Source organism: Pseudorca crassidens, chromosome 19, assembly GCF_039906515.1.
Source record: "Pseudorca crassidens isolate mPseCra1 chromosome 19, mPseCra1.hap1, whole genome shotgun sequence".
Lineage (NCBI taxonomy): Eukaryota > Metazoa > Chordata > Mammalia > Artiodactyla > Delphinidae > Pseudorca > Pseudorca crassidens.
In genome coordinates this window covers 42,117,145-42,142,781 of record NC_090314.1, presented here as the reverse complement: position 1 = coordinate 42,142,781, position 25,637 = coordinate 42,117,145, and the positions used below count along the sequence as shown (strand labels likewise).

General features: G+C 52.8%; 2 protein-coding genes across 3 annotated transcripts; one reads left to right on the top strand and one right to left on the bottom strand.

Annotated features, from left to right (window-relative positions):
* Positions 1-5,716: 5,716 nt before the first annotated feature.
* On the top strand, positions 5,717-12,231 carry PNPO (pyridoxamine 5'-phosphate oxidase). Its single transcript, XM_067715930.1, has 7 exons — positions 5,717-6,005; positions 6,894-7,018; positions 8,110-8,209; positions 9,045-9,098; positions 9,351-9,479; positions 9,804-9,874; positions 10,096-12,231. Exons 1-7 carry the CDS (start codon positions 5,868-5,870, stop codon positions 10,262-10,264), a joined length of 786 nt encoding a protein of 261 aa, XP_067572031.1. The 5' UTR covers positions 5,717-5,867; the 3' UTR covers positions 10,265-12,231.
* Positions 12,232-14,346: 2,115 nt separating this feature from the next.
* On the bottom strand, positions 14,347-24,375 carry PRR15L (proline rich 15 like). Of its 2 annotated transcripts, none has more exons than XM_067715931.1 (2): positions 23,252-24,375; positions 14,347-15,499 (listed from the first exon to the last, which is right to left on the bottom strand). In XM_067715931.1, the coding sequence occupies exons 1-2, from the start codon at positions 23,334-23,336 to the stop codon at positions 15,168-15,170; spliced, it is 417 nt and encodes a 138-aa protein (XP_067572032.1). In that variant the 5' UTR covers positions 23,337-24,375; the 3' UTR covers positions 14,347-15,167. The 2 variants fall into 2 exon arrangements, with proteins under 2 accessions (XP_067572032.1, XP_067572033.1); XM_067715932.1 differs by lacking the exon at positions 23,252-24,375 and adding an exon at positions 19,408-19,682.
* Positions 24,376-25,637: the final 1,262 nt, after the last annotated feature.

The following is a 25,637-nucleotide window of genomic DNA, read 5'->3' as shown; positions in this document are numbered from 1 at the left end:
TCCTAACCAGCCCAGCAGCCCCACTTCTCATTGCTGCACTGGCGGGAGGAGGAAGGCATGAGGTATATTTATCTACTCTCACGTGCAGATTGTGTGACTAGAAAACTGCCTTACTGTGTTCTTGATCGGGATCGGTGGGAGAAGGGGAATGTTAACAACTGACCTCTTTCTGCCACATGTTCCCCACCGGCTTTGCTCTCAGGCACAAAGAACTATCCTTTCCTGGGAACTGATTCCAAGTCATGTGCTTTATGCTTCAAGTGTGGAAACTGACCTGACTCCTTGGCATCCTTTGGAAATGAGGTGTCAGCCCTCAGCGGGCAGAACAGTGTGCTGGCACTCGGGATTTCCCTTCTCCAGTGAGACTCACGGGTTCAAAAGTTATGCCTGACCATCTCTGCCTCCCGTGGGATGCCTGAGTTAGAAAGGGAGCAGGAGGGCTTCCCTGGTGGCGCAGCGGTTGATAGTCTGCCTGCCAATGCAGGGGACGGGTTCGAGCCCTGGCCCGGGAAGATCCCACATGCTGTGGAGCAGCTGAGCCTGTGCACCACAACTACTGAGCCTGCGCTCTAGAGCCCGCGAGCCACAGCTACTGAGCCCATGTGCCACAACTGCTGCGGCCTGCGTGCCTAGAGCCCGTGCTCTGCAACAAGAGAAGCCACGACAGTGAAAAGTCTGGGCACCGCAATGAAGAGTAGCCCTCAGCTCACCACAACTGGAGAAAGCCCGCGCACAGCAACGAAGACCCAACACAGCCAAAATAAACAAATAAATTAATTAATTAAAAAAAAAAAAGGGAGCAGGAAAGTGTATTCTGCCTAGCACGGCTGTTGGCCTGGGGAGAGAACGGAGAGACCTGGTGGCAAATTAGCCCTCATCTGCTTTAATCCATCCCTTATTTACTGGAGTTGCAGGGGGTGGGGACTGTTGACACTGATGTGGCCCAAGCTCGCCCCAGGCCAGAGGCCTCCCCAGAACACCTGATTGGCCCTGGTTGAAAATCTGGGGGCAGGCTACTCCCAGCAGCTTGAGAGTGGGGGTCACACAGCCCGAGTTCCCTCCCCAGGGTCCTGTGCACCAAGGCCACCCCTCACCACCCCCTCCTGTCTGCTCAGTGATGGTCAGTGCTGCGGCTCATCCAGATACTAGGATTATGAGCCCGAAATAAAAGGGGGCTGGGGAAGACCCTCCCCTCCTGAAGGCACATCGGGCAAAGTACTTTTTTGTTGTCTAACTAAACCAGCAAATAGATCTCAGGCTTCCTTCAAACTACTCAGTCCATCTTGACAATCACCTTTGAGGCCCCACACTTGAGTTTAATGATGGGAGCTGCCTGCAGCATCTCAGGTCCCTGCACCCATCAGGGGCTCGTGGCTGAGGTCTAGATGGTGGTAGATTCCAGGGAACCTAACTTGGGGGTCAGACACTGCCTTGGGACAGAGACCTCCTGTCACCTGACCAAGGTCTCTGGGGCTGGGATGAAGCCACTAAAGGAACTGCAATAATCTCAGGACAGGTGGCAGTTGGGTTTCCTAGTGAAGAGGTCCTCGGGGAGTAGAAGAGCAGGAAGTGAGCCTGGGAGGATGGAATAAAGAAGAGGGGTGTGGGTGAAAAGAAAGCAAACCATGGAGGGAGAGGCAGAGAATCAGGGCTTGGAGGAGAGCGTCAAATACCTGCTAATCGGGATCGTGGCCAAGAGGAAATTAGAAACGACCACAGGTCAGGCCAAGAGGACTGACCAGGATTTCTTAAATGAAACTAAGGAACCGCCAGGTCATATCCTTTGGGCCTGCTGAGAACTCATCAGGCCTCCTCCCCCTGCCTGTGGCCCACTCTCTGATTAGCCAGTACCTGGGCTAAGAGAGATGACCCAGCCAACTCACCCTGGAAACCTTAACATCCCTCCAGCCAACAAAGACCCTCTTGGTGGCCCTGCTCCTACCAGGTGCCAAAAAACCCCAAGCCCCACTCACCAAGTTCAGAGAAGTTTAAGAAAAGCAGATTATGCATAAACATTACAGATTAGCATTTCCTGGCTGGGATTCTGAGAAGGAGCCAGGGAAATTAAGCAGTCCCTCCCACGAAGGAGCTTCTCAGGGGGAACACATATGAAAACAATGGGACAGATTCAGGGAGCAATCGGTGAGCACATGCAAAGGATTGTGTGAGGGGTTAACTCCATAACTGCAAGCAGGACAGTCGGGAAAGGGTCAGCCTCCCTGCATCCCCCTCTGGGTCACCTGATAACCATACTCAGGGCTCAGGCATCTGCTGGCAGAGCACCAAGTACCCACCTGTCTGTATGTCCTGAGGCTCCACACTGAGTTCACCCAAAGCTAGGCCGGAGAATTCCTGAGTTCTGGGCCCCCAGCACACCCCTTCTGGCCTGCTGTTGGTCCCCTGGAAAGCTGGGTGCTATACTTCAGGAGCATCTTTACCGCTCTCCCAGGCCCCCTTCCCTTCCCAGACACTGTCATCCTCCCCCATGGCTTCAAGTGCCACCTTGGAGTTTCATGACACCTAAACCATCCCGTCAGCCCAGACCTCTCCCCCAGCTCCAGAATTGATTTTCCAACCCAACCGAATGTGGCTGTCCCATAAATCCTCCCACTCAACAGGTCTGATGGCGACTTCATCTCTCCCTTAAGCCTCTCCTCCAACATTCCCCTACTTCAATGAACAGCACCGCCCATGTCGCCTAAAGCCATCCTGCTGAGTCAAATCCCTCCTCTCCACCCCACACCCCCCAAACTCAGGCATCAGGCTCTGACGCTTAGAGAGAACACAGCAGCGTCTTGCCCTCCTTCGCCTATCACCCACTCCGTCACCAGAGCCACATCCCAAAACAAAAATCCAATCACCAGGGGCTTCCCTGATGGTGCAGTGGTTGAGAGTCCGCCTGCCGATGCAGGGGACACAGGTTTGTGCCCCGGTCCAGGAGGATCCCACATGCCGCGGAGCGGCTAGGCCTGTGAGCCATGGCCGCTGAGCCTGCGCGTCCGGAGCCTGTGCTCCGCAACGGGAGAGGCCACAGCAGTGAGAGGCCCACGTACTGCAAAAAAAAAAAAAAAAAAAATCCAATCACCAAGATGTAACTGAAATGTATAATTCAATCAAACAATTAGACTAAAAGGTGACTTAAGAACATAAATGCAAAAGCATCAGAAGAAAACAGGCAAGGCATAGCCCCCAAACTCACAGCCAGCCTTTTGTTGCATATTAAGAAACCGGGGTGCCTCTGTACAATGCAGTATTGCAACATAGCTTCTATTCACTGAAGACTCTCGATAAAAGATTAGTAACTTTACAAAGTTGGGTGTGGGGGCGGGGGGGGTGGGCAAAATGTTTAAGACAAAGCAGTACCAATAAAAAATTCATTTCTCCCAAGCAGACAAACCCCTTGCTGGGGTTGCAGCAGTAGCAACACAGCTAGTGGGCATGTTTCCCCCTCTGGTTTGCACTGTGGGGCTGCTTTGTGATCTAGACACCAAATCCCACTATGCAGAAAAGCACAATACAAGCCTACTTATTATCTTCAAGATGAAGGAGCAAATATAAAAAGGCAACCAGTTGCAAACTTCCTCACCAACAGCCAAGGATGGAAGAGGCTGTCAGAATCTAGAGTTTTTCTCTCTACCTGGCCTTAAAAAACCAGGAATTAGACACCCTGGTTTGACAGCAGCACAGGATAAAAACTTAGAATAGTTGTCTAAAGCCTAGTCCTTGCTACCTACCTGATCTTCAGCAGGCACCGAGCCCCTGACTACTTGCCTGGTCTGTTTTCTCACTACCTAGCTACAGCAGCATCACACTCGAGTTGCTCCCTCTTCCTGGCATGCCTGTTCCATTGTCCATCTGGAGAACCCTTACTCATTAAGACAAATCAAATGTCTGCTCCCTTTATGAAGGCTTTACTGACTGTGTGACTTCTGGAGACCACTTCCTCCTTTTTGCTCCCCCTTACCTTGCAGAAACATCTGTTAAAATTCCTATAACTCCTTAGCTTACAGATCTGCCTCCCACTGTAGACTATAAGCCCCTCGTGGGCAGGAACCATGCATCTTCATCTTCATATTTTCAGACATAGCTCAGTGCCTGGTCCAAAAGAAGTCTTTAACACATGTCTACCCCACTATACCGAGCCCTTGGCTTTTAATTTTTAAGCAAACCATTCAAATGATCCTAGTCTTGGTACCCCAGAATCTTGGGTCCAGGGTAGCATAGCCCAAGCAGGGCTAAGAGTGTAGCTGCATGAACAAAATCATCTGAGCTGAAGGGTACTAATCACTGCTTACCCAGGTTCAAGTGCAGGGCCTTGGGAGGAGGGGAGCAATGTTCATATGTGGAAAGACAACTTCAACAAGAAAGAAAGCCCAGTCAACTCTCTCTCGACTGTGTTGACAGAGAAAAATGATGGCAACACAAAAACTTTGTACCAGCGGAGGATCCATAGATCAACATCGTTAAGCCCTGAGACATGTATTATTTCTTTGCAGCAAATTTGTCTTCCAGATTCTATTTGGCTCAAGCTATGTGCACATAATAAAGGATGATAGGTATCTAATGTTGGGCTTAATGAAGCTTGGCTGTAATGCAGACACCTGGGCAGGGCAGGAAGTTTCCCTTACCTGGCACAGTCCTGGGGTGCCTGCCTAGGTGGCTCCTGCAGCTCCCCTTCCTGATGTTGGTGGAAACCAGGACTACACAAAGGCCTTAACCCAAGGCTGCCCCAGCCCGGTCAAAGCTGGAATGGGCACTGGCAGGTGTCCTATTTCTCAGCCCTGAGTCCACAGCCTGCAAGTGACTTTTGCATAGCCACCTGCTCCCCTGTGCCCTCCTTTATGGCTGGCACTGACCTGGAAGCTACACTCCAGCTACCTAGAAAGGGCAAAATGTGAAAAAGGGGAAACGACAAAGATGGGGGTGGCCCGGGAGAGGTGGGGCAATCTTTCCATCTACCAGAACACTGGCTAGTGTGAACTCCGCTGCAACCACAAAAGGGGAAACCATGAGGAAAGGGAGCAGCATGCTCTGACCCAGGTTATAGCAATGAGGCTGGAGAGAGAGGATTCCGAGTTGGAAGATGGTTCTGGTCTGGGATGGCTTGATCCCAAATTTCCCTCTTCCCCTTTCTCATTCAGCCATCTGCTTTCTTACCATAGTCTTGGTAAGACTGCTCCTCCCCAGACCCCAGAGTACCTCCCCATACTCACACACTATACAGTACCTATCCCGTGAGATCCACAAGTCATTTGCAACCTGTCCCACTCTTGAACGCCAATTTCTCCCTCCCACCAGATCGCCCCTTTCTGTGTCTCCACATCACCTTGCCTCCGAGTCTGGCCCCTAATTCCGTTTTCCATTTGTCCTTTCCTGGCACCAGCCTCCTCCGACGGGTACTTTCTGCACTAAGCTGGCCTTCAGGCACCTGCTAGGGGCCGGCCCCTTGATACTGACTACTCCCCTCAAGCCCCCAGCGGCTCATTCCCCGTCCCCGGCCAGGACCGCTTCATTTCCTATACCTTTAACAAACTCCACGTGCGTGTTAACGGCGGTGACAGCATTTCCTTGTCTCTCTGCTCCCGCCCCCGGAGGCGCCGTCCATTGGCTGCAGGGTTCCTCCGTTCTTGCTCTAATTGGCCTCGCTCTTGGAAAACTCTGACCAATGGCATCTCCGCGCCCGGCTCCCTCCACCAACCCTGGCTTCCTATTGGCTCCCATTGGCTCGGAGGACTTGGGGCCTGTGGGCCTGGCTCGGCAACTGGCAAGTTCTTCCTTGCCGGCGTAGATTCCCGGGCTAAGAAACTGGTTCCGAACCCAACGGAACCCAGCGCGGAGCGACGCCGGGTCACGTGGCCTGCGGCCCCATGACGTTCGGGCTACGGGGCGTCATCGTGACCTTCGGGCGACCCGCCGAGTGGCCCCGCTGCCTCCGCCACCTGTGCAGTCGCGGTGCTGTCATGGACCTGGGACCGATGCGCAAGAGTTACCGCGGGGACCGAGAGGTGCCGCCGCCCCGCAGGGCCTCCGCAGGGGCGGGGGCACAGGGGATCCGAGTCATCTCCGGAGCGGAGGGGAATGGGAGGGATAACCTGGGGTTTCTGGTCCACCCCTTGGGGCTCGGGGTCACCTCCGTGGGAGAAGGGGGTTCAAAGACAATCAAGGGGGAAGGTGTTCCGGGGAAACGAGGATGAAGGTGGACTCCAGAGGCAGCTTGTCTTAGGGGCTCAGGGCGCGCACTCGGGGGTCTGCCTGGATATCCTGCAGGTCGCTCCGCGCACCCCTTGGGCGGTTTACTCACCTCCCTGGGCCTCTGTTTCCTCACCTGTGAAGTGATAGTACTGACCTCACGGGGATATTATGGACTTTGATATTTGAAAAGTGCCTAGAACAGTGATAATTAGCTTATACATGTTTGATAAGTAAGTAACACGTGGGGTAGGAGGGCTGTTTTACGCAGGAGGGGAGGAGAAAGCTCCTGGCTCTTACTGCCTTTTCCCTCCTCAGGAGAGAAACCAAGAGAATTATTTTGGAATTTGGGCCCAGGGCCTGGTTACCAAATCTGATTGCATGTGAGCATTTCCAGAAATGCATGTTAAACATGCAAGTTTTCATTAAACCTCAGACCTACTGAATGAGAATTTACAGGGTGGAGCCCAGGAATCTGTCTTATTTTTTAGGCTCGCCAGGTGATAGGTTTGACACCCATGACATGAAACCCTGATTTGTCCATTAGTAGGTGTGGGACCTATTCACCTTTTCGTGTTTTTTGTTATGAGATAGTTGTTATGAGGACTAAATGAGTTAATATTTGAAAAGTGCCTAAAACAGAGCCACGTACACAGTATGCACTACATGTGTTTGTTAAATGAAATAAAACTCTCCCTTCCCAGGCGTTTGAGGAGACTCAGCTGACCTCCCTGAACCCCATGAAGCAGTTTGCTGCCTGGTTTGAGGAGGCTGTTCAGTGTCCTGACATAGGGGAAGCCAATGCCATGTGTCTTGCTACCTGTACCAGGTAGGCACAGCTGTGGGCCCTTCTGAAGGTGGGTACAGATCAAGTAGGAAACTTAGGAAGCTCTCAATTTGATGGATGACAACTTTATGATTCTAGTTGTGTTATTAACATGCTGTGTGACCTCAGGCAAGTAACTTGTCCTCTCTGGACCTCAGTGTCCTTACCTCTAAACCAAAGATTAGACTTTACTCAATTCCATTTCAATGATAAAATGTAGTGCCTCATTCATCTCTGCCCTCGATGCACCCACCCCCCAATAGACACACCTTTGTCTCCTGCATCTCCCGGTCTCCCCAGTTCCCATCTGCTCTTTGAGAGGCAGATCTCCTGGAACCTCTCCATAAAGCCCTCTTCCTCTCTTGAAATCTAGCGCAGTGCTTGTTTGTGTCATTCATTTGACAATCCATCATAAACCCCTTGAGACATCTCTTATATTAGCCTCTTATTCAACTCTGCTTGTCCCCCACTCACTAAAGCACAAGGCCTTGAAGGCAGGGCTCTTGTACTGTGCCCCCAGATATCCCCCAGAGCTAGTTTGCTTGGGCCACCATAACAAAGTACCACAGACTGGGGGGGCTTAAACAACAGAGATTTATTTTCTCACAGTTCCGGAGGCTAGAAGTCCAAGGTCAAGGTGCTGTCAGAGTTGGTTTCTAGTGAGGCCTCTCTTCCTGGCTTACAGATGGACACCTTTTTTGCTGTGTCCTCACATGGCCTTCCCTTTGTGTGTGCAGGGAGAGAGGGCTCTGGTGTCTCTTCCTCTTCTTATAAGGACACCAGGCCTGCTAGATTAGAGTCCCACTCTTATGACCTCATTTAACCTTAATTATCTCCCTAAAGGCCCTGCCTGCAAATATAGTCACATTGCGGGTTAGGGCTTCAAAACTGAATTTTAGGGGAACCCAGTTCGGTCCATTACAGAGCCCTAGGCAATGGTGTCATACTGCACCTCCAGGACAAATTCCCATGGGCAAGTGGGAATGGGCAGCCTGAGTGCACAGACAGTGCAGAATCAGGGGGTACAGGTGTAGGGGTGCTCAGACATCCTGTGGGGAGCGGCTCTGACCACGGTGCTCTGTTCTTTGCCACAGAGATGGGAAACCGTCCGCCCGCATGGTGCTGCTGAAGGGCTTTGGCAAGGATGGCTTCCGCTTCTTCACTAACTTCGAGAGTCGAAAGGGACAAGAGCTGGTGAGGGTTCACGGTAAATCCTTCCTGGGCCTGCAGGGTCCAGCCCTGGCTCATTGGTCACCTTCTCATGCCATAGCTGCCCCAACCCACTTGCCGGCTGTGCCCAGGCACCATCCCGCCTGCGGGCCTTTGCACTTGCCCTTCTCTCTGCCGTGGATGAGTGCTCTCTGTAGGCACCCCTACCTCCCTATGTTTACCTGAGTAGCTCCTGTTCCTTTGGGTCCAGCCCCCACGTTACCTCCTCAGGAAAGCCTTCTGGACTCCCAGGCTGAGTCGGCCCCTTGCACTGTTTGCAGTCATTATAGCTGGCAACTTTCCTTGCTGCCATTTTTTTAGTTTCTAACCATGCATGTATTTGTGGGATTATGTGATTAATGTTTGTGTCCTCTGGTAAACCGTAAGCTCCTTGGGGTCAGAGGCTGCATCTGTGGTATCTCTGTTATACCCCCAGCACCTGTCCCGGTGTTGAGCACAGAGTTAGCACTTCGTATGCATTCAATTTGTGAATCCAAAATGAGTGCCCTTCCCTGAGTCCAGTGCAGCCAAACATACATTTCTGAGGATTTGCAAATCTATGGGTGAGAGAAATGGCAAGCGTCACTTTGGAGTCCCTCTGGCCCACTTACCGTGTGAACCTGGGCACGTGACTTAACCTCTCTGAGCCTGTCTCCACACCTGTAAAAGTTGGCCTACCTTTGAGGATTTAAAAATGAGACGTTACAGTAAATGCATCAGCAGTGGGCCTGTGCGATGCAGACTCCCTGCCTTCCCCCCATGCTGGAGGCATCCTCACTTCTGTCCTGATGACTGTCTGTGGATTCTATTTCCTTTCCAGGACTCTAATCCCTTTGCTTCCCTTGTCTTCTACTGGGAGCCCCTAAACCGTCAGGTGAGTGTGCATTCCTGGGACAGACTGGGGTGGGCAGGGGTGGGAAGGGCCTGAGTTTATGAATGAACCTGGTGAGGGTGCCCAGGCTGGGCAAACATCCTGCCTTTCAAACGGCTCTCACTTAGCTGGGCTAGCTGGAGTCAGGCGTGACGGGGCAGTGGATAAAGAGAAGAACAGAGAGGACTGGGGCCTCTACTGGTTGGGGGGGCAGGTGGAACGGAATGCCGTCTAACCAGGACCATCCCTGTGCAGGTGCGAGTGGAGGGTCCCGTGAAGAAGCTGCCCGAGGAGGAGGCCGAGTGCTACTTCCACTCCCGCCCCAAGAGCAGCCAGATTGGGGCTGTGGTCAGTCACCAGAGTTCCGTGATCCCTGATCGGGAGGTGAGTGGGGCTTCTCCTTAGTCCTCTGGGTGGTAGTGCTTTGGCTCAGCCCCAGAGGCTGTCCCCAGGGGATGCCAGGGCCCTCTCTCTCCAGCAAAGTGAAATGGATGGTCTCCCTGGGGGACGTGGATTTGGCGAGCAGGGAACAGGCCTCCTGTATCTGTCTGACCCTCCCGTTGGACTGTGCCCCTAGAGGCCAGAGGCCAGCCGGGTTTGCGCACCAGTGTCCCCAGCACCTGGCACAAGAGCACATGCTCAGTAAGTGGTGATTAAGTGAATCACTGACTGGGTCTGGCCCTTCCTCCATCTCCTTCCCCTGGACAGTATCTGAGAAAGAAAAATGAGCAACTGGAGCAACTCTACCAGGAACAAGAGGTGCCGAAGCCAAAATACTGGTGAGTGATACCTGGTGGTCGTCTAGAAAGGGACACTGGGACCCTCGTGCTTACTTAAAGCCACCCTGTCCGTGGAATTACAGATCTCCTCCTTCCTGGCAACCCTTGTTTGATGCACGCCAGCAACTCCCTTCACGGGGCGCTGGGATGGCGCGGAGGGTGGTGGGGTTGCCTGGCTGGACAAACGCGCAGAGCACCGAAGCCTCTGCTTCTCCTTGTAGGGGTGGCTACACCCTGTACCCCCAAGTAATGGAGTTCTGGCAAGGCCAAACCAACCGCCTGCATGACCGGATCGCTTTTCGACGGGGCCTACCGACAGGAGACTCCCCCTTGGGGCCCATGACCCACCGAGGGGAGGAAGACTGGCTCTATGAGAGACTTGCACCCTGACTCCCAATCTGCTGGCGCTGACTGGAGCTGGGATCCGTGTGCTAAGAGAGGGTATGGGATCAGGAGCCAGGCCCTTCTAAACTCAATGCATTTCCCTTCCCACCTCTTATATTCAGGGCCCTTCAGAGAGTTCTCTGTAGTCAGCTGGTCTAGTGGAGTCTAACAGTGGCATGGACGATCACAAATGTAAAATAATCCCATAATTATTCTTGACCTTAACTATGATTTATTGGAATAGCTCCCTCTAGGGGTAGCATCTGGTGTGATTCCCTTTTCTGGTGACAGGGCCTGGGCCCACCGCAGCCTTGTCTGTTATCACGTGACAGTCGTACCGGCCAAAGCCCGTTGGTCCCAGCAGAAGCACCTGAGCCAATCTAGCCAATTGTTTTTTCTCGTCACCAATTTGAAATTTGAAACGGAGGGACTCAGAGCATAGGAGTGTCTGTAGCCAAGTCAATAATGGCCGCCTAGAAGCAACGGCCTCTGGGTGCTGCTCTTGCAACTCCCTCAGCAGTCCCTGGACCCCTCCTTCCTGTGTCTGGGCTGTGCAATTCCTCCTCCTACCTCAGAAAACCCATTATCTCTTTACAAAAAAAAAAAATCTTTTTTTTCTGCTTAAACTGGCCATTATCTATTTGTGTTGCTTGCAATGAAAAGTACCTTAACTATCTCATTTACTAATAGGATATTTTTATACCAGTTAACCCAACTGATAGCTGCCTTCCATTAGCACAGCAATGTGGAAAAGAGACTGAATTTATTCTCTGTAGCTCCAAAGGACCCACAGGTGGAAGCTGCACAGAAGTACATTTCATCTCAATATGGGAAGAGATTTCAAACAATTGGGGCTGCCTAGGAGGGTGTAGGTTAGGTAATGAGGGTTCTGTCACTGTCAGACAGGAGTTTTGTAGAAGGGACTTGTGCTGGTACCTACGTATCAGGAAGCTTTTCATCAAGCTTTACTTTCCATATTTGGTTATAAAAACTATATGTATGTGAAATACATATATACATACATTTATATGTATTTTACTTTCCAGGTATAAAATTAAATAATAGAAATTATACTTTTCTGACACTCACACATCCTTTTACCCCCACCCCCACCCCCAACTGATGATGACTCCTAGATCACTGGTTTTCATCCTCACTGGAATTACCGAGGAGCTTTAAAAACCCTGGTGCCCAGACCCACCCTCAGAGATGATCTGACCAGTGTGAGTGCAGCCCGGACTTGGGGAAGGTTAAAAGGTCCTCGGGGAATTCTGTGCAGCCGAGGTTGAGACCCCCCCAGTAGTAGATGCCTGCTACTTGCAGTGTGGTCCACAGGCCAGCAGCAGCAGCATCACTTGGGAGCCCAGCCCAGACCCACTGAATCTCACTCAGCTTTCAACAAGACCACCCCCGCCCCCAGGTGACCCAATGCACTAGCCTCAACTTCTAAAGCAACCACCTCCCACCCTCACAATTGGATTCTTCAGTCACCCTTGGCCGAGGCCTGTGCTGAGCTGTAGTATTTGCTTTCCTCGAGCCCAAGTCTGGTGACCAGGGACAACCTGGGTGAGTGGCCTACAGGCTTCGGAGAGGAGCCAGGCTGGGCAAATGTTTGCTGTGACTAAGCCGGGATCAGAGAACTGACTATTTGTACACATTGGCCCTGAGCTTGCTACCCTGTAAACTGCTTCATTCCACTGCATGGGCGTGTGCTTCCGTGTCTCTTACTGACTCCGTCCTCCAAGGGCGGCCCTCTGGGTGTTGGCCCCCCTTAAGCCTGGGTGCAGGAAGGCACAACAGTAATCCTGTGGCCACCTGCGGGAGAGGGTGCTGGGGTGCCCTTCCCTACCGTGTCCTGTTTGCATTGTTGGGGGCTGTGTATCCCCCCTGCTTTGGGCCTGGTCTCAGCTGTTCCTCTCCTCTGTCTGACAATCACTGTGCCGAGTCTATAATAAAAGCTCGTCAGCCACGCATGATATTAATGTTCAATCGAGCCCAGTCTCGTCCCCGCCCCCCAGGATAGAGGGGAGTTGGGGAATTAAGCAACTCCTCCCAACTGGCTTCTCCCCTCTGGGAGGTTGGGCGTCCAGCAGGGGGAGCCCGAAGCCCAGGGTTGGCCCCTCCTGGGCAGCGCAGGCCAGTTCTGGTCGGCCCTCCCTGCTCCCCCTTTCCCCCTTGCCACCCCTGGGTCTTGTCCCAGTGAAACTGTGGTCGATAACCCACAGCCTCTCCCGGCTCCCGCACGTATCTGCACCCTCGCTTCCTCCTCCTCCTGCCCCGGCCTCGTGAACACTTGCAGCCGCCTTGGCTCTGACTCCCTGGGCAGCCAGATCTCCCTTTGGCTTTTAGTACCTCCCCCCACCCCCATTCATCCATCCCCCAGCTTAGGGATATATGTGGAGTTTCCCTGGAAGATTCCGCGGACATCACTTTGGGCCGTGGAGTGGGGTGGCAAGCATGGGGCAGGGGGGCCTGCAGACTTTCTCACCTAAGAGGGGTGGTGGTGCATGCGTTGCCAGCATGAGATAGAACCACGGGTCAGTGGCCCAGGGCCCAACCTCACCCCCCCCCCTTGCCTCAGGGAACCTCAGGATGGCTGAAGTGGCAGGTCCCTACCGTCTGGGGTCACAGGGGACACTCACCTTTGAAGCTGGTTGACTTTCCCTCACTGGTTCCAGGGTCTGGGCAGCCCCATCGGATGGTGCTTGCCGTCCAGGATCCCGAGGCCCAGGCATAACCCCACCTCCCCTTCTGCAGAAGGTGACTGTGCTCCTTTCCTTGTTCTGAGCCTCAGTTTCCCTTCCCTAAGCAGATAAAAATCAAGTGTGGAAGGGGCTGTGTGGTGCAGCAGTCATGTGCACAGCTCTGGCCTCTGTCCCAGCTCGGCCACTGCAAGCCCTGACCTAGGGCTAGTGACTTGACCTCTCTAAGCCTCAGCTAATGCACCTGGAAAAGTGGAAAACAGCGATACTGATAGCACCTGTGCTGAGTTAAAGGAGGACCCTTGTGGAGGACTTGTCACAGCGCCTAGCCTGTCAGAAGCCCTCTGTGAGTGTCAGCTGCTAACCCTAGGCAGAGCTGCAGCCCTGGGAAAGTCAGCTCCTCCATGGGAGGCCTTATGGGCTGAGTGATTGATGGGACCCTAGAAAGTTCCATGTGGTGGGGAGGGATACGTGAAGAGGCTTTGGGGAAGGCAGCACCTGAGCCCGCCTTCCCTCCCTCTGGCCCCTGGTCTCCCACACTCATCCTCAGAGTTCCCTGTGGCCTGGGTGAGGCCACCTAACAAAGGCACCCTTGTACAGGTCTGTTTGTTTTGGTAAATTTCCTGAGTACCTCCCTGGGGTGGCCCAGTAGCCTGCGAGGAGCTGACCTGGAAGCCACAGAATCACATTGTTTAGTTGTCACCTTGGTCTCTCTCTGTTCCCACCATGAGCTCCAAAGATTTGGCCAATTTTTTCCAGTTCTCAGCTCCTGGGTCTGGACCTAACAGCATAGGGAGTAAGCTCTCTCCTTGTCCTTAAACGGTAGCTGTGGGCTATAGTGGAGTTCCTTCATAAAGGAAGGGGAAGGAAACCGATATTCACTGGGCACCTACTATAGGACTACTTACGGGCCACTTAATACTGACCACCCCCTGTGAAATAGGTATTATTACAGCCCCTTTTACAGAAGAGGAAACAGGCTCAGAGGAGGTGTTTTTTGTTATTGTTGCTGTTGCTGCTTTTTTTTTCTCTTTAATGTTCCCCCACATCACACAGCTACTAAGGGGGGAACCAGAATTTGCATCTGGATCCCAAACCAAACCACTGAGATTTGGGGATTGGTCACCAAAGGTCTACTCCATTCTCTTGGAGCCCCTGACAGCCTCTCTTGCTGAGGTGTAACTAGCGCCCTCCTTTACTCTCTTCATCTCCAGATGCTAAAGATGGCTTGGTGGTGAAGTTAGTGACCCAGGTGCTACATTTTTACACCTGGGGACCCTTCCTGGTGCTTGAGAGGAATAGTTCGAACACAAAGTAAAAAAGAGTAAAGGCATGAAAAACAGCATCTCAGTAAATGCAAGACAAGAGCATAAACAGGTTCTCTGCTTCTGCAGCATTGTTTATTACACAAAGAGAAACCTACGAGGATTTTTTTAAACAAAATTCAAGGCTGCAGGACTCACCTCTGAGGTTGATCCATCTTAAATACTAGTAGGGGGAGGAAGGCTCCTGTCAGAGCCTCCCACCTCCTTTCTGAGTTTGGACCCGCGGGGCAGTGTAGCTTTCCTTTGAGGGTATGTGCAGAAACCCGTGGGGTCCCTAATCTGGCCTTCTGCAGCACCCCCTAGGGAGTGCCAGGGTTGCCCTCCCCCTGCACCTGGGGGCAGAGTTCCAGGAAGTTTCCCACCTGAGTTAGGAGGTGAGCTCAAGTTCAGCATCTCCGCCTCAGCTCCAGGAAGCCACCCCGCATCACGTGGCTTCTGGAAAATGCACTCTCAGAATCGATCCAGAGAATAATCACAGGTAGAGAAAGTAGAGGGAGCAGCAATTCAAACTCACCCTTGACCCTGTGTCCCAGGAGGGGGTGAGGTCTGTCCAGCTCCCTGTTCCATTCCTTCCTCGCCCACCTCCCTTCTGGTGCTTCCACCTCTTCGAGGAGGGCTGTCCTTCCTGAGTGGGACTTTTCATCCTTGAACTGGAGTGCCTTTGTGTGTGGTGGGGGAGGGCGGGAGGACCTGGGATCTCTCAGGCCTTCCAGAAAGCTGGAGCACATAAATACAAACCTAAAACCAGACGTTTCCTGCCAGCAGGCATCGACTGCCGCCGAGGCTTCAGCTGTGGCCAAAGAGGCCAGCGTGGCGAGCTCCCGTCTCAGATCCGGCTGATGGCAGGGAGTGGGGAGGTGCTAGCGTCCTGCTTGGCCCCCTTCACTGTCCTTTGCCCTCCCTGTCATCAAAGAGGTTGGGGTTCTCTGCCAGCGTGGCTCGGACCTTTTTCTTCTCCTTGAAGCGGCCCGAATTGGAGACTTTGACGTGCTTGCCCTTCGTGTTCTTGTCCACAATCTTCTCCAGGCGGGTGTTAAAGTTGCTGTTGGGGCCCCCGCCGTCAGGCCTTGGGGGCTCTGCGCCGCCCTCAGTTTGGGTGTAGGTGTCAGGGATCTCATACAGCACCTTGGGAGTGGATTTCTTTTTCCGGAGGAAAGTCAGCTTCCACCAACCAACTTCGGTCATGGTGCTCTCACACCCGAGGGTGGGCCTTTCTGCAGGAGCAGGGGATGTAGAGAAAGGGGTCAGTGGGGTGAAGGGGCGGGGGCCCCTTTCTAGTCTCCCAAATGTGGGCTATTTTCATAGCCTGGGCTTGAAAGAATTGAAGCCTGGGGCCAAATGAACCCAGGATTCAGGTAGGTGATGCAATACTTTTGGGGTATATCAGGAGAGAGAGGGGTCTGGGGAAGGGGTGGCCAAGAAGACATCCATGGGGACGCCATCTGAGCCAGGCGGAGGGGACAATGGGACAACCAAACACCACTGCCAGGCAGCTTTGACACTCCAGGCCCCTTGGGGCTGCAGGAAGGGGAAGAGCTCGCCCCGGTCACACAGCAGCCAGGCCCTTGCCACCTTCCCATGCTATTCCCGCTGTACCTCCAGGCCCTGCTGCCGGGAGTGGACAGATGGTCAGCTGGTATCAGACGGACAGAAACACCCTGTTCATTCTACTTGGAATTCATTACAAAATTAAATAGGATTTGTGACGGTCAGAGTAATTTGGACTTCCCAGTGGTCCCCACCACGACTAAATGAGCAGCCGGGGTTTTTCTAAGGGCGAGAAATGTCAGGCTGGGAGCGGGAAGTCCCGAGGACTGTTCCAGCCTCGTGACCTCTGGCAAGTTACTTCTCTGGACCTCGGTGTCCTCACCCATCCCTTTCAGCCCTAACATTTAGCTCTAACGTTAATTCCTGCCCAGGAGGTAGACATGCTTTGCAAAGTATTCAATAACATTTATGCTAATGTGATAATTACTGAGGGGTGGGTCCCCTTCCCCATACGGCTTCCACAAGGACAGGGGTTTGAAGGGGACCTGAACATTTGGAAGGAAGTTTGGTGTGGCCAAGAGGTACATGTGGGATCTGGTTATCACAGGCTGGACCCTCCATAAGGATACCCCACAAGAGGTGGGGCAAGGGGGCTGAAATCCAGGCTTCACCCCTGCGTGACACAGATGTGGCCTAGCCTTTTACTAATTTCCACAAAGTTGCCGCCTGAGCTAGTCGAAGTTCTGGCAGATGAAGTAGCCTGGACACCACAAGAAGAAGAGAGCATAGACTGGAGGAATTAAGATCAATGAAAAAGCACGCAGAGCAATGAGAAATGGAGACATCTCTGGGCCCGGAGGGATTGGTGGTCTGGTTCTCAGGACTCCGTGGCATGGGCTGTGAAAGTCCTGAGGAGGAGGGTGCGATAGCCACAGTACACAGTACAGAAAGCTAGATGGTCAGCCGGCCTAAGCCCAGGCAAACGTGTCACCTCCTTTTAAAAACTGATGGTCTTGGGAATTGCCTGGCGGTCCAGTGGTTAGGACTCCACCGTTTCACTGCTGAGGGCCCGAGGGCCTGGGTTCAGCCCCTGGTGGGGAACTAAGATCCCGCAAGCTGTGCGGCGTGGCCAAAAAACCCAAAAAACAAACAAAAAAACCCTGATGGTCTTAACTACATTTACATTTTCTAAAAAGACCAGAAAGAAATATGACAAATGATTAATATTGGTTTTCTTTATGTAGAAGGAATAGGGGATGTTTTCTCCTCTCCATTTATTTATTTGTTTTTATTTATTTTATTTATTTATTTTTAGCCGTACACGGGCCTCTCACTATTGTGGCCTCTCCTGTTGCAGAGCACAGGCTCCGGATTCGCAGGCTCTGCGGCATGTGGGATCTTCCTGGACTGGGGCACGAACCCGTGTCCCCTGCATCGGCAGGCAGACTCTCAACCACTGCGCCACCAGGGAAGCCCTCCTCTCCATTTTTTGATTCCCAGATTTTCCATAATGAGTCTGGATTTCTTTTAGAGGGGGAGCATATCAAATTCAGAAAAAATGAAAGCGGGATACTGACCTAGGCTTGGAATGAATTGAGTGCCTGCCTCCATGGCCCTCTTGTTGCAGTCATCCCCTGGCCCTCCGTATACCCATCCCCTTGCCCAAAGCAGATACCCAGTGGATTGCTTCCCACCTCTCTGTGCAGGAAGCAGATCCCACTTTGCCAGCTCTGTCCCTCGAGTTGAGCTCAAGTAGCAAGAGAATCCCAGGGAGATCTAGTGCAGCTCCCACTTAGAAAGTGAAGGAGGGGGCTTCCCTGGTGGCGCAGTGGTTGAGAGTCTGCCTGCCGATGCAGGGGACACGGGTTTGTGCCCCGGTCCGGGAAGATCCCACGTGCCGCGGAGCGGCTGGGCCCGTGAGCCATGGCTGCTGAGCCTGGGCATCCGGAGCCTGTGCTCCGCAACGGGACAGGCCACAGCAGTGAGAGGCCCGCGTACCGAAAAAAAAAAAAAAGAGAGAAAGTGAAGGAGGGGTGAGTAGTCAGATAAATACCTTCAGGGCACCCTGGAGAGGTGAGCGCACCAAGGGGATAGCCTGAGAGCTTTGCTTTGGCAGTCTGCCCCACCTGGGCTGAGCACAGCCTTGCACAGAACTTGGTGTGCCAGAATGGGTTTCTGGAAGGAACTGTGGGGAGGGCTGGGAAGGAGGAACAGGGCGCTTGCTTGGCCTGTGGGTGCCCCAGTCACCACCTGGTCCGGGGCAAAGACCACAGCCCCACCACCTCCCACTGCCAAGGAACTTGGGGAGTGGAGGATCCAGCTCCTGAACCGACAGTAACCACCAAACTGTGTCAGAAAACCACAGAGAGAGGTCGGAATAGCCCTCGGACCCTGCGCTGGAGCCTCTACCACGGCACCAAGGCATTGGTGCCCTTGTCTCCTGGCCTTGGAGAACTCTGGTCTCTCCAAGGTGCTTTTCGCCACGCCTTGCTATCCCTCCTGTCCAGGAGGACATGCGCGCATCAGTAAGCAGGTGTTTGGCCCCCTAGGCAAGCCTGACCTATGGAAATCTGAACTTGTGGAACAGATAAATTAGTGGACTATTCTTTGTTTCACAAGATAACCTGGCTATAAGATTCTTTTACATAGTGAGCTACCCCAAAGTAGTGTAAAATCTGATTTGCTTTAGAAAAAAAAAAAGTGACACGATAGCCAAACTTCCCAGGTATCCAAAGTTGCAAAGAGCCAGATGCCTACAGCCACATGTCCATGCCTAGTCACAGGAGGCTAGGGAGGCCTGGGGGAAGGGAAGGTACTTGGGATTTTGAACAGACTCGGTGTTTGGTGACACGTCTGCTTGTGCAGGACCCTGAGCAGGCCGCGCTGAGGGCAGGGCCCTTGCCCCGGGGCCTTGCTGTCCATGGGATGATGGAAATCAGCCCTGAAGATGTAAGCTACACCTCTGCTGTTTGCACAGCTTGGGAACCCACAAAGGGCCTCACGGGACAGCCTGCCCCCCCCCCGCCTATGGTGGTCAGCACCCTGGCATGCACGTAGGCACCCCAGGACAGCCCCCACCATGCCAGCTGGGTTCTGTGAGCTCTCCTAAGGGCCTTGCCCAGACTGGGCTAGGCTCCTTCTGAGCTGGGACAAGTTAACCATTGACAGGGGTGGAGGTGGAAGGGTGGAGGGGGATTGAGGGAGCAAGTCAGCGTCCATGTTGCAAGACAGAACTCAGAACCCCCATCCCCCATCTCTCTGCAGGGCCCCTGTGGTATTTCTTCACTCTGCATGAGACTGGGGTACCCTGGATAGGACAGGGAGATGTTCCTACTGGCCAGCCAGAAACATCCTCCAGGCTGGGGGGTAGGAGGTGGTAGGCTCCAGCTCACAAGAGTTAACAGAGCCCCGCTCTGGAATTAAACTTTCCCAGAAGGAGCTCTGTTGGAGGCCTGGATTTACTCCAAGAAGCCAGTGGGATGAGTGGAGTTCTGCCTGCCCACCTAGTGAGAGATGGAAGACTGCGTGCCTGGTTCCCCCTCCCAGCTGGGCCTGTCAGCTGTGGAGGCAGAACTGGGTCCCCTGACAGAGGTCTGTGCCTTGGTTTCCCCTCCTGCCCACCCTCTGCCTGTACCTGTGATCCCGATCGCTCCGGGCTGAAGGCGAGAGCTTCCCTAGAGAAGGAGCTGAGTGGAGGAGCTGCCCCGAGGGAGGCTGAGGGAGGTAGGGGTGCCTCCGGGGTGCCACGCCAGGCAAGGCTCAGGCCAGGAGAGCTGAGTAGGAGCAGCTGTGCGGCAGGTGAGACAGAAACAGGTGCAGGAGCGGGTACCTGCTCAGCGGCGCTGCAGCTCCAGGAGTCAAGGTGAACCTGAAACCCAGCCCTTCCCGGCTGAGTAAACAGAAGCAGAGGCTGGCTTGCCTGATGAATATTCATCACCCCAGAAATCCAACCCCAGCACCCCCCGCACCCACCCAGAAGCCAGGGTCCTCCAGGGACCGCCCAGCCAGGAGGAGGCAATCCTGAGAGAAGTCTGAGGTGGGGAGAACACGGGAGCCTCTCTCCTCAGTTTCCCCACTCTCAGGTGCCTGGTGGCAACCCCCAACCATAACCAAGGTCACCCCCACCCATTTCATGCCCCAAAGAGACCAGACCCTTCCCCGGAATGAACTGCCGCCTGGACGTTGCCCCGGGCACAGTCGGGGAAGGGTTAAGGGCCGCTGCTCCCATTGGCTGGGAGGGACGGGGTGCACCCAGCTCCTTTGAACTCCGGAGTCGAAACCAGTCCCTGGTTAAACTGGTTGGCAGACCGGTTCCCAGGCTCTCCTCCCAGGCTGTCCGCTCCTACCCCAAGCCTCAGGCGGGTGCTGGGTGGGGGGCTGTGGCTGCCTCCTGACCTGAAGGGCCTTCCTCAAGATCTCCCTGGAGGTGGGGTTGAGCGTCACCAGCCCCTCCTTAGGCCAGGTTCACCACAGCCTCAAGCATCCTCATCCCCTGCTCCCTCGCTTAGAAGTAGGCTTCAAAGACCTTGAAATCCTACCTTCCTCCATGCACCGTGTCCCGTTCCAGGCTCAGAGCGAGGCACTGGGTAGAGAAAAGGCATACGATTCCCCCAATCCCTGGCTCTCCCTCCAAGTTACATTCTAAATTCTAATTAACCAACTCTCAAACCTGCCCTACCATCTCCAACCCTGCATCTACTTGGTTCAGCTTCTCATGGCCTCTTGAGTACGTGTTTGCCTCCATCCTAAATATCCCCTTGTGCCCCTAGGCCTCAGGCGGACAGTCCTTCAAAGGCTCCCCACGGCCCATAGTGGAACAGACTTGGCCTGACCCTCCTAGGAAGGGGCCCCTGCAGCCTCCTCTCCCAACGCTCCCTGAATGTGCACATGAGGTCTTTCTCTGCCTACCTTCCTGGGTGCAGAAGCTGCCTAACAGGATGAGATTAGGAATGGCCTCTCCACACCCTGAGTAAACCAAGACAAACTCCTATTCATCCCTCAAGGCCTAAATTAATTATTATGCCCCCTGCTCCACCAGGAATTTTCTTGTTCCTACAGGGCTTACTCACATGCTTCTATTTAACATGCTATATACCATGATTGATTAAATATGTATACACACACATATATAGTATTATTTTTTAATTTATTTATTCATTTGTTTATTTTGGGCTGCTTTGGGTCTTCGTTGCTGCTTATGGACTTTTACTAGTTAGGGCGAGCTGGGGCTACTCTTCGTTGAGGTGCACGGACCCCTCATTGCGGTGGCTTCTCTTGCTGTGGAGCACAGGCTCTAGGTGCGCAGGCTTCAGTAGTTGCAGCACGCAGGCTCAGTAGTTGTGGTTCACGGGTTCTAGAGTGCAGGCTCAGTAGTTGTGGCACACGGGCTGAGTTGCTCCACGGCACGTGGGATCTTCCCGGACCAGGGCTCAATCCCGTGTCCCCTGCATTGGCAGGTGGATTCTTAACCACTGCACCACCAGGGAAGTCCACATGTATAGTATTGTAATGATCTAGTCATGTATTTGCCTCCCTTATAGAATGTTAGCTCTTGGAGCCCAGAGTTATCTATCACTGATACTGACCTGATATATAGCAGGTACTTAATGCAAACTTTGAAATACAAATAAGAGGGACTTCCCTCGTGGCACAGTGGTTAAGAATCCGCCTGCCAATGCAGGGGACACCGGTTTGATCTCTGGTCTGGGAAGATCCCATATGCTGCAGAGCAAATAAGCCCGTGTGCCACAACTACTGAGCCTGCACGCCACAACTACTGAAGCCTGCGCGCCTAGAGCCCACGTTCCACAAGAGAAGCCACCGCAATGAGAAGCCCGTGGACCGCAACAAAGAGTAGCCCCTTTTGCTGCAACTAGAAAAAGCCCAGCGCGCAGCAATGAAAACCCAATGCAGACAAAAATAAATAAATTAATTACTTAATTAAAAAAAATACAAATGAGATACAGAAGTATTGTCTTTAAGAAATTCTTAATGTAACCACTTGCCTTTGTCCTACTCTCCCTGGGGCAGGTAAATGTGAAAGAAAACACATTTATTTCACTTCTTGTGGTTTCAGCTACACCAGGCTTACTGATACGTTATCAATTCCCCTGGGGTCTATGTGAATTGAGGATGTTACTTTGTAAGGTTCTCCTGCCTCTCATGAGAGGTACACACAGTTGTCCCAAGAAGGTTTCTAGATCTGTCACTTTCTCTGAAAGCCCAGTCTATTTGAGAGTGGATGTCCAGTCCAGAAGACACCAGAAGAGGCTAAAAACTTAACTCAGGTGTTGGGAAGATACTGGAAGGATGATGGGATGACACTATCCTGGAGGACTGTAACCAAGGGCCAGGACAGCATTTCCATCTGTAGGAGGAGGGGCTTGTGCTGGAAGCACTCCCTGCCCCCACTCCAAAATTCAGGGCTTTCTGATGTGTGGGACCCAGGAGGACAGAATTCTGTTCTCTCAGCTCCAGTCTGGAGGATGCGCCCTGGTGGGTGGGATTCAGTGGATACCCACGTAGCCTGCCCTTCAAAGAATGCCAGCAGGACCAGGTGCAGGGGTAGAGGCCTGCCCCAGCTCCCCTTCCTGGGAGGGACCAGCCTGGGAAGTCAGGCCCAACCCCTGACCTTTGGTAGGTTTGTTTCTGGGAGGAGCAGGGTTGGGAGAGGAGTTTGAGATAAAGCTATAAACTATGAATATCCCTTAAACAGATCACCCCCACAAGACTGCTTTATTGCTTTCTAGAATTTTCCACCTTTTAATGCACCTTCCTAAAACTAGGTTCAAGTATGATATTCCAAATACAAACATGCAATGTGCACTTTTTCAGAAATGTGTCCTTGTTGAGTAAAGCAAGTAAAATACACCTAAGGGAGCCTCAAGGACCTTGGTGCCTGTTGGGACATGCAGCCACCAGGCCCCACTGGATTATAGATCTCTAATCTGGCCCAACAGATCATTCTTCTCTTATTGACCTCTGCCCAGGGAGTAGATATAGGCTCCAGGGAGAAGAGAGGGGCTACCATTCTCCTCAGCACTCCCCCTCCTCTGGAAGGCCAGAAGATGGGAGATCCTGGGGGGGCGGGGGTTGGGTAGCTTGGCTGAGGGGATAAGTGGGGCCAGGCCAAAGACTGGCCTCTGGAAGCTACACCAGGCGCAGCTGGGAGGTGGGCAGGGGCAGGTCTGAGGTGGATGTCGATGTTGCCATTGGAGGGGCTGCCGTTGCTCCCCTTCAGGGACACCTCAGTGGGGACTGGGAATACGAACAGCCAGTGTCCCAGGGACTGCCCCAAATGCTCTACATGTGAGAACTCGGGATCCTCACTGCCACCCCAAGGTAGAGCCTCTGAGTGGGTTCACCAACTCGCATACCCACCAGCAATTTTCCCATTACTCTTTGTTGGTTCCCTGCGGCTAATATAACAAATTACCACAAACTTGATGGATTTAAACAACAGAAATGTATTCTCTCACCAGTTCTGGAGGTCAGAATTCCAAAATCAGCTTCACTGGCCAAGACCAAGATGTTCCTCCTCCCGTTTCTGGTGGCGGTAGGCATTCCTTGGCTTGTGGCCGCATCATTCCCGTCGCTTCCTCCATCCTCACATCACCTTCTCCTCTTCCATGTGTCCAATCTCTCTCTGCCTCTCTTTTTTTTTTTTTTTGCGGTACGCGGGCCCCTCACTGCTGTGGCCTCTCCCGCTGCGGAGCACAGGCTCCAGACGTGCAGGCTCAGCGGCCATGGCTCACGGGCCTAACCGCTCTGCAGCATGTGGGATCTTCCCAGACCGGGGCTTGAACCCGTGTCCCCTGCATCGGCAGGCGGACTCTCAACCACTGTGCCACCAGGGAAGCCCTCTCTGCCTCTCTTTTACAAGAACACTTGGGAGAATATTTAGGGTCCACCCAGATAATCCAGGATGATCCTTACTTAATCACATCTGCAAAGAAATAAAGTCTTTTTTTTCCAAATAAAGTCACATTCACAGGTTCCAGGGGTTTGATGTGGGCATCTTGCGGGTCGGTGGGGAGCATTTGTTGGCCTGCCTCACTCTTCATTTTGACCACCTCTGTATTGTCAGACTGTGGTAGACAGTGAATGTGCCAACCAGACTCCCCCCACCCCGTGAGGAAGGACTTGCTGCCTTCCTTGGCGGTTGGCCTCCAGCTGTCAGCTCTTTCAGGGCCTGCTGCAGCTGCAGAGAGCACCTCTCCCAAGAGCCTGCCCTTCTGGGGCAGCCTGCATCTGGGGATATAAGGACCAGCCATTTCAGCCCCATGAAGGGCACTCGGACGGGCAATAGTCACTCCAGAGCTCTCCACCAAATTGACTGAAGCTTTGTCAGGCCAGCATTACAGTTGGATTTCCTCCACTGCTCAATCCTACTTCTGTCTGGTTCCTCTCACAGGGAGTGATCCCTAGTAAGCATCTTGCCCCCCAAACTTCACCTACTTCTGGAGAACACAAACTGGGTCACAGACGTTATAATATTTGCCAGTATGATGGAAGTGAAGTAGCAATTTTTGTGTCTTATATATTTTCATTTCCCTAGTGTACTGGATTGAATAGTGTCCCCCAAACTCATGTCCACCTAGAACCCCAGAGTGTGACCTTATTTGGAAATAGGGTCTTTTGTTTTTTGGGTTTTTTTTTGCGGTACGCGGGCCTCTCACTGCTGTGGCCTCTCCCGTTGCGGAGCACAGGCTCCGGACGCGCAGGCTCAGTGGCCATGGCTCATGGGCCTAGTCGCTCCACGGCATGTGGGATCTTCCCAGACCGGGGCACGAACCCGTGTCCCCTGCATCGGCAGGCGGACTCTCAACCACTGCACCACCAGGGAAGCCCTGGAAATAGGGTCTTTGCAGACGCAATTAGTTAAGCTGAGGACAAACTAGATTAGGGCGGGTCTTAAACCCAAGGACTAGTGTCCTTACAGGAGGAGAGAGACAGAAACACGCAGGGAGAATGCCATGTGACGACAGAAGCAGAGATTGAAGGGATGCAGCTGCAGGTCAAGGAACAGCAAGGGTTGTCTGCAACCACCGGAAGCTGGGTGAGAGGCCAGAACAGACTGTCCCTCAGAGACTTTGGAAGGAATCAACCTTGCTGACACCTTGATAGCAGACTTCCGGCTTCCAGAACTGTGAGAGAATACATTTCTGTTATTTTAAAGCACCTAGGTAGTGGTAATTTGTTACAGCAGCCCTAGCTAACTATACACCTAGTTACTAGTAAGATTGAGCAGCTTTTCAAAAATGTATTGGTCATTTGGGTATCCTGTTCTCTGAAAGCATCCTTTCTCAACATAGAAAAGCTTCTCCACTTCCCCATATGATTGTTGTCCTTCTAGCATGCACTAAAATAATACAACTGCATTTATGGATTCCTGGACTCTTTGCACAATTCTATAGCTTTCCAGGGATCTGCTGCCTATCGGTTGGGAACCCTGATCTACAGGATTAAATTTCAACCCTTTGTCATGGACCTGAGTATTCTTCATGCTCTCACCTTGCCAATCTCTTCAACCTAATTTCTCTCTCCATAAACATCCCATGTTCCCACAATAAAGTTCTGGAAGAGTCATGCTCTCTCTTACCTATGTGCTTTACCCATGTTATTTACTCCTCCTTCCTAGAATGATGCCCATCACTTATACACCTCTCCTCTGTCCTCTCCCTTCTACCACAATTCATTCCCATCCTACCAGACTCAGCGCAAGTGTTACTTCTCCCAGGAGCCTGCTCTGATAGTTTTCCATCCCCATCCCATGCCTTTACCCCCCAATTGAGTTGGATACTCCCCCTTTCTGTTCCCTTAGCACTCTGAGCATTCCTCTTATTTTGTTTGTATGGATTTTTT

Coding starts and splice junctions, on each gene's coding strand:
- PNPO (XM_067715930.1), top strand. CDS start 5,868: ATGACGTTCGGGCTACGGGGCGTCATCGTGACCTTCGGGCGACCCGCC. Junction 8,210..9,044: donor GTCGAAAGGGACAAGAGCTG/GTGAGGGTTCAC, acceptor TTTCCTTTCCAG/GACTCTAATCCCTTTGCTTC. Junction 9,875..10,095: donor GTGCCGAAGCCAAAATACTG/GTGAGTGATACC, acceptor TTCTCCTTGTAG/GGGTGGCTACACCCTGTACC.
- PRR15L (XM_067715931.1), bottom strand. CDS start 23,336: ATGCCTACCGCCACCAGAAACGGGAGGAGGAACATCTTGGTCTTGGCC. Junction 15,500..23,251: donor AATTCTGACCTCCAGAACTG/GTGAGAGAATAC, acceptor CTGCTCCTGCAG/AAAGGCCCACCCTCGGGTGT.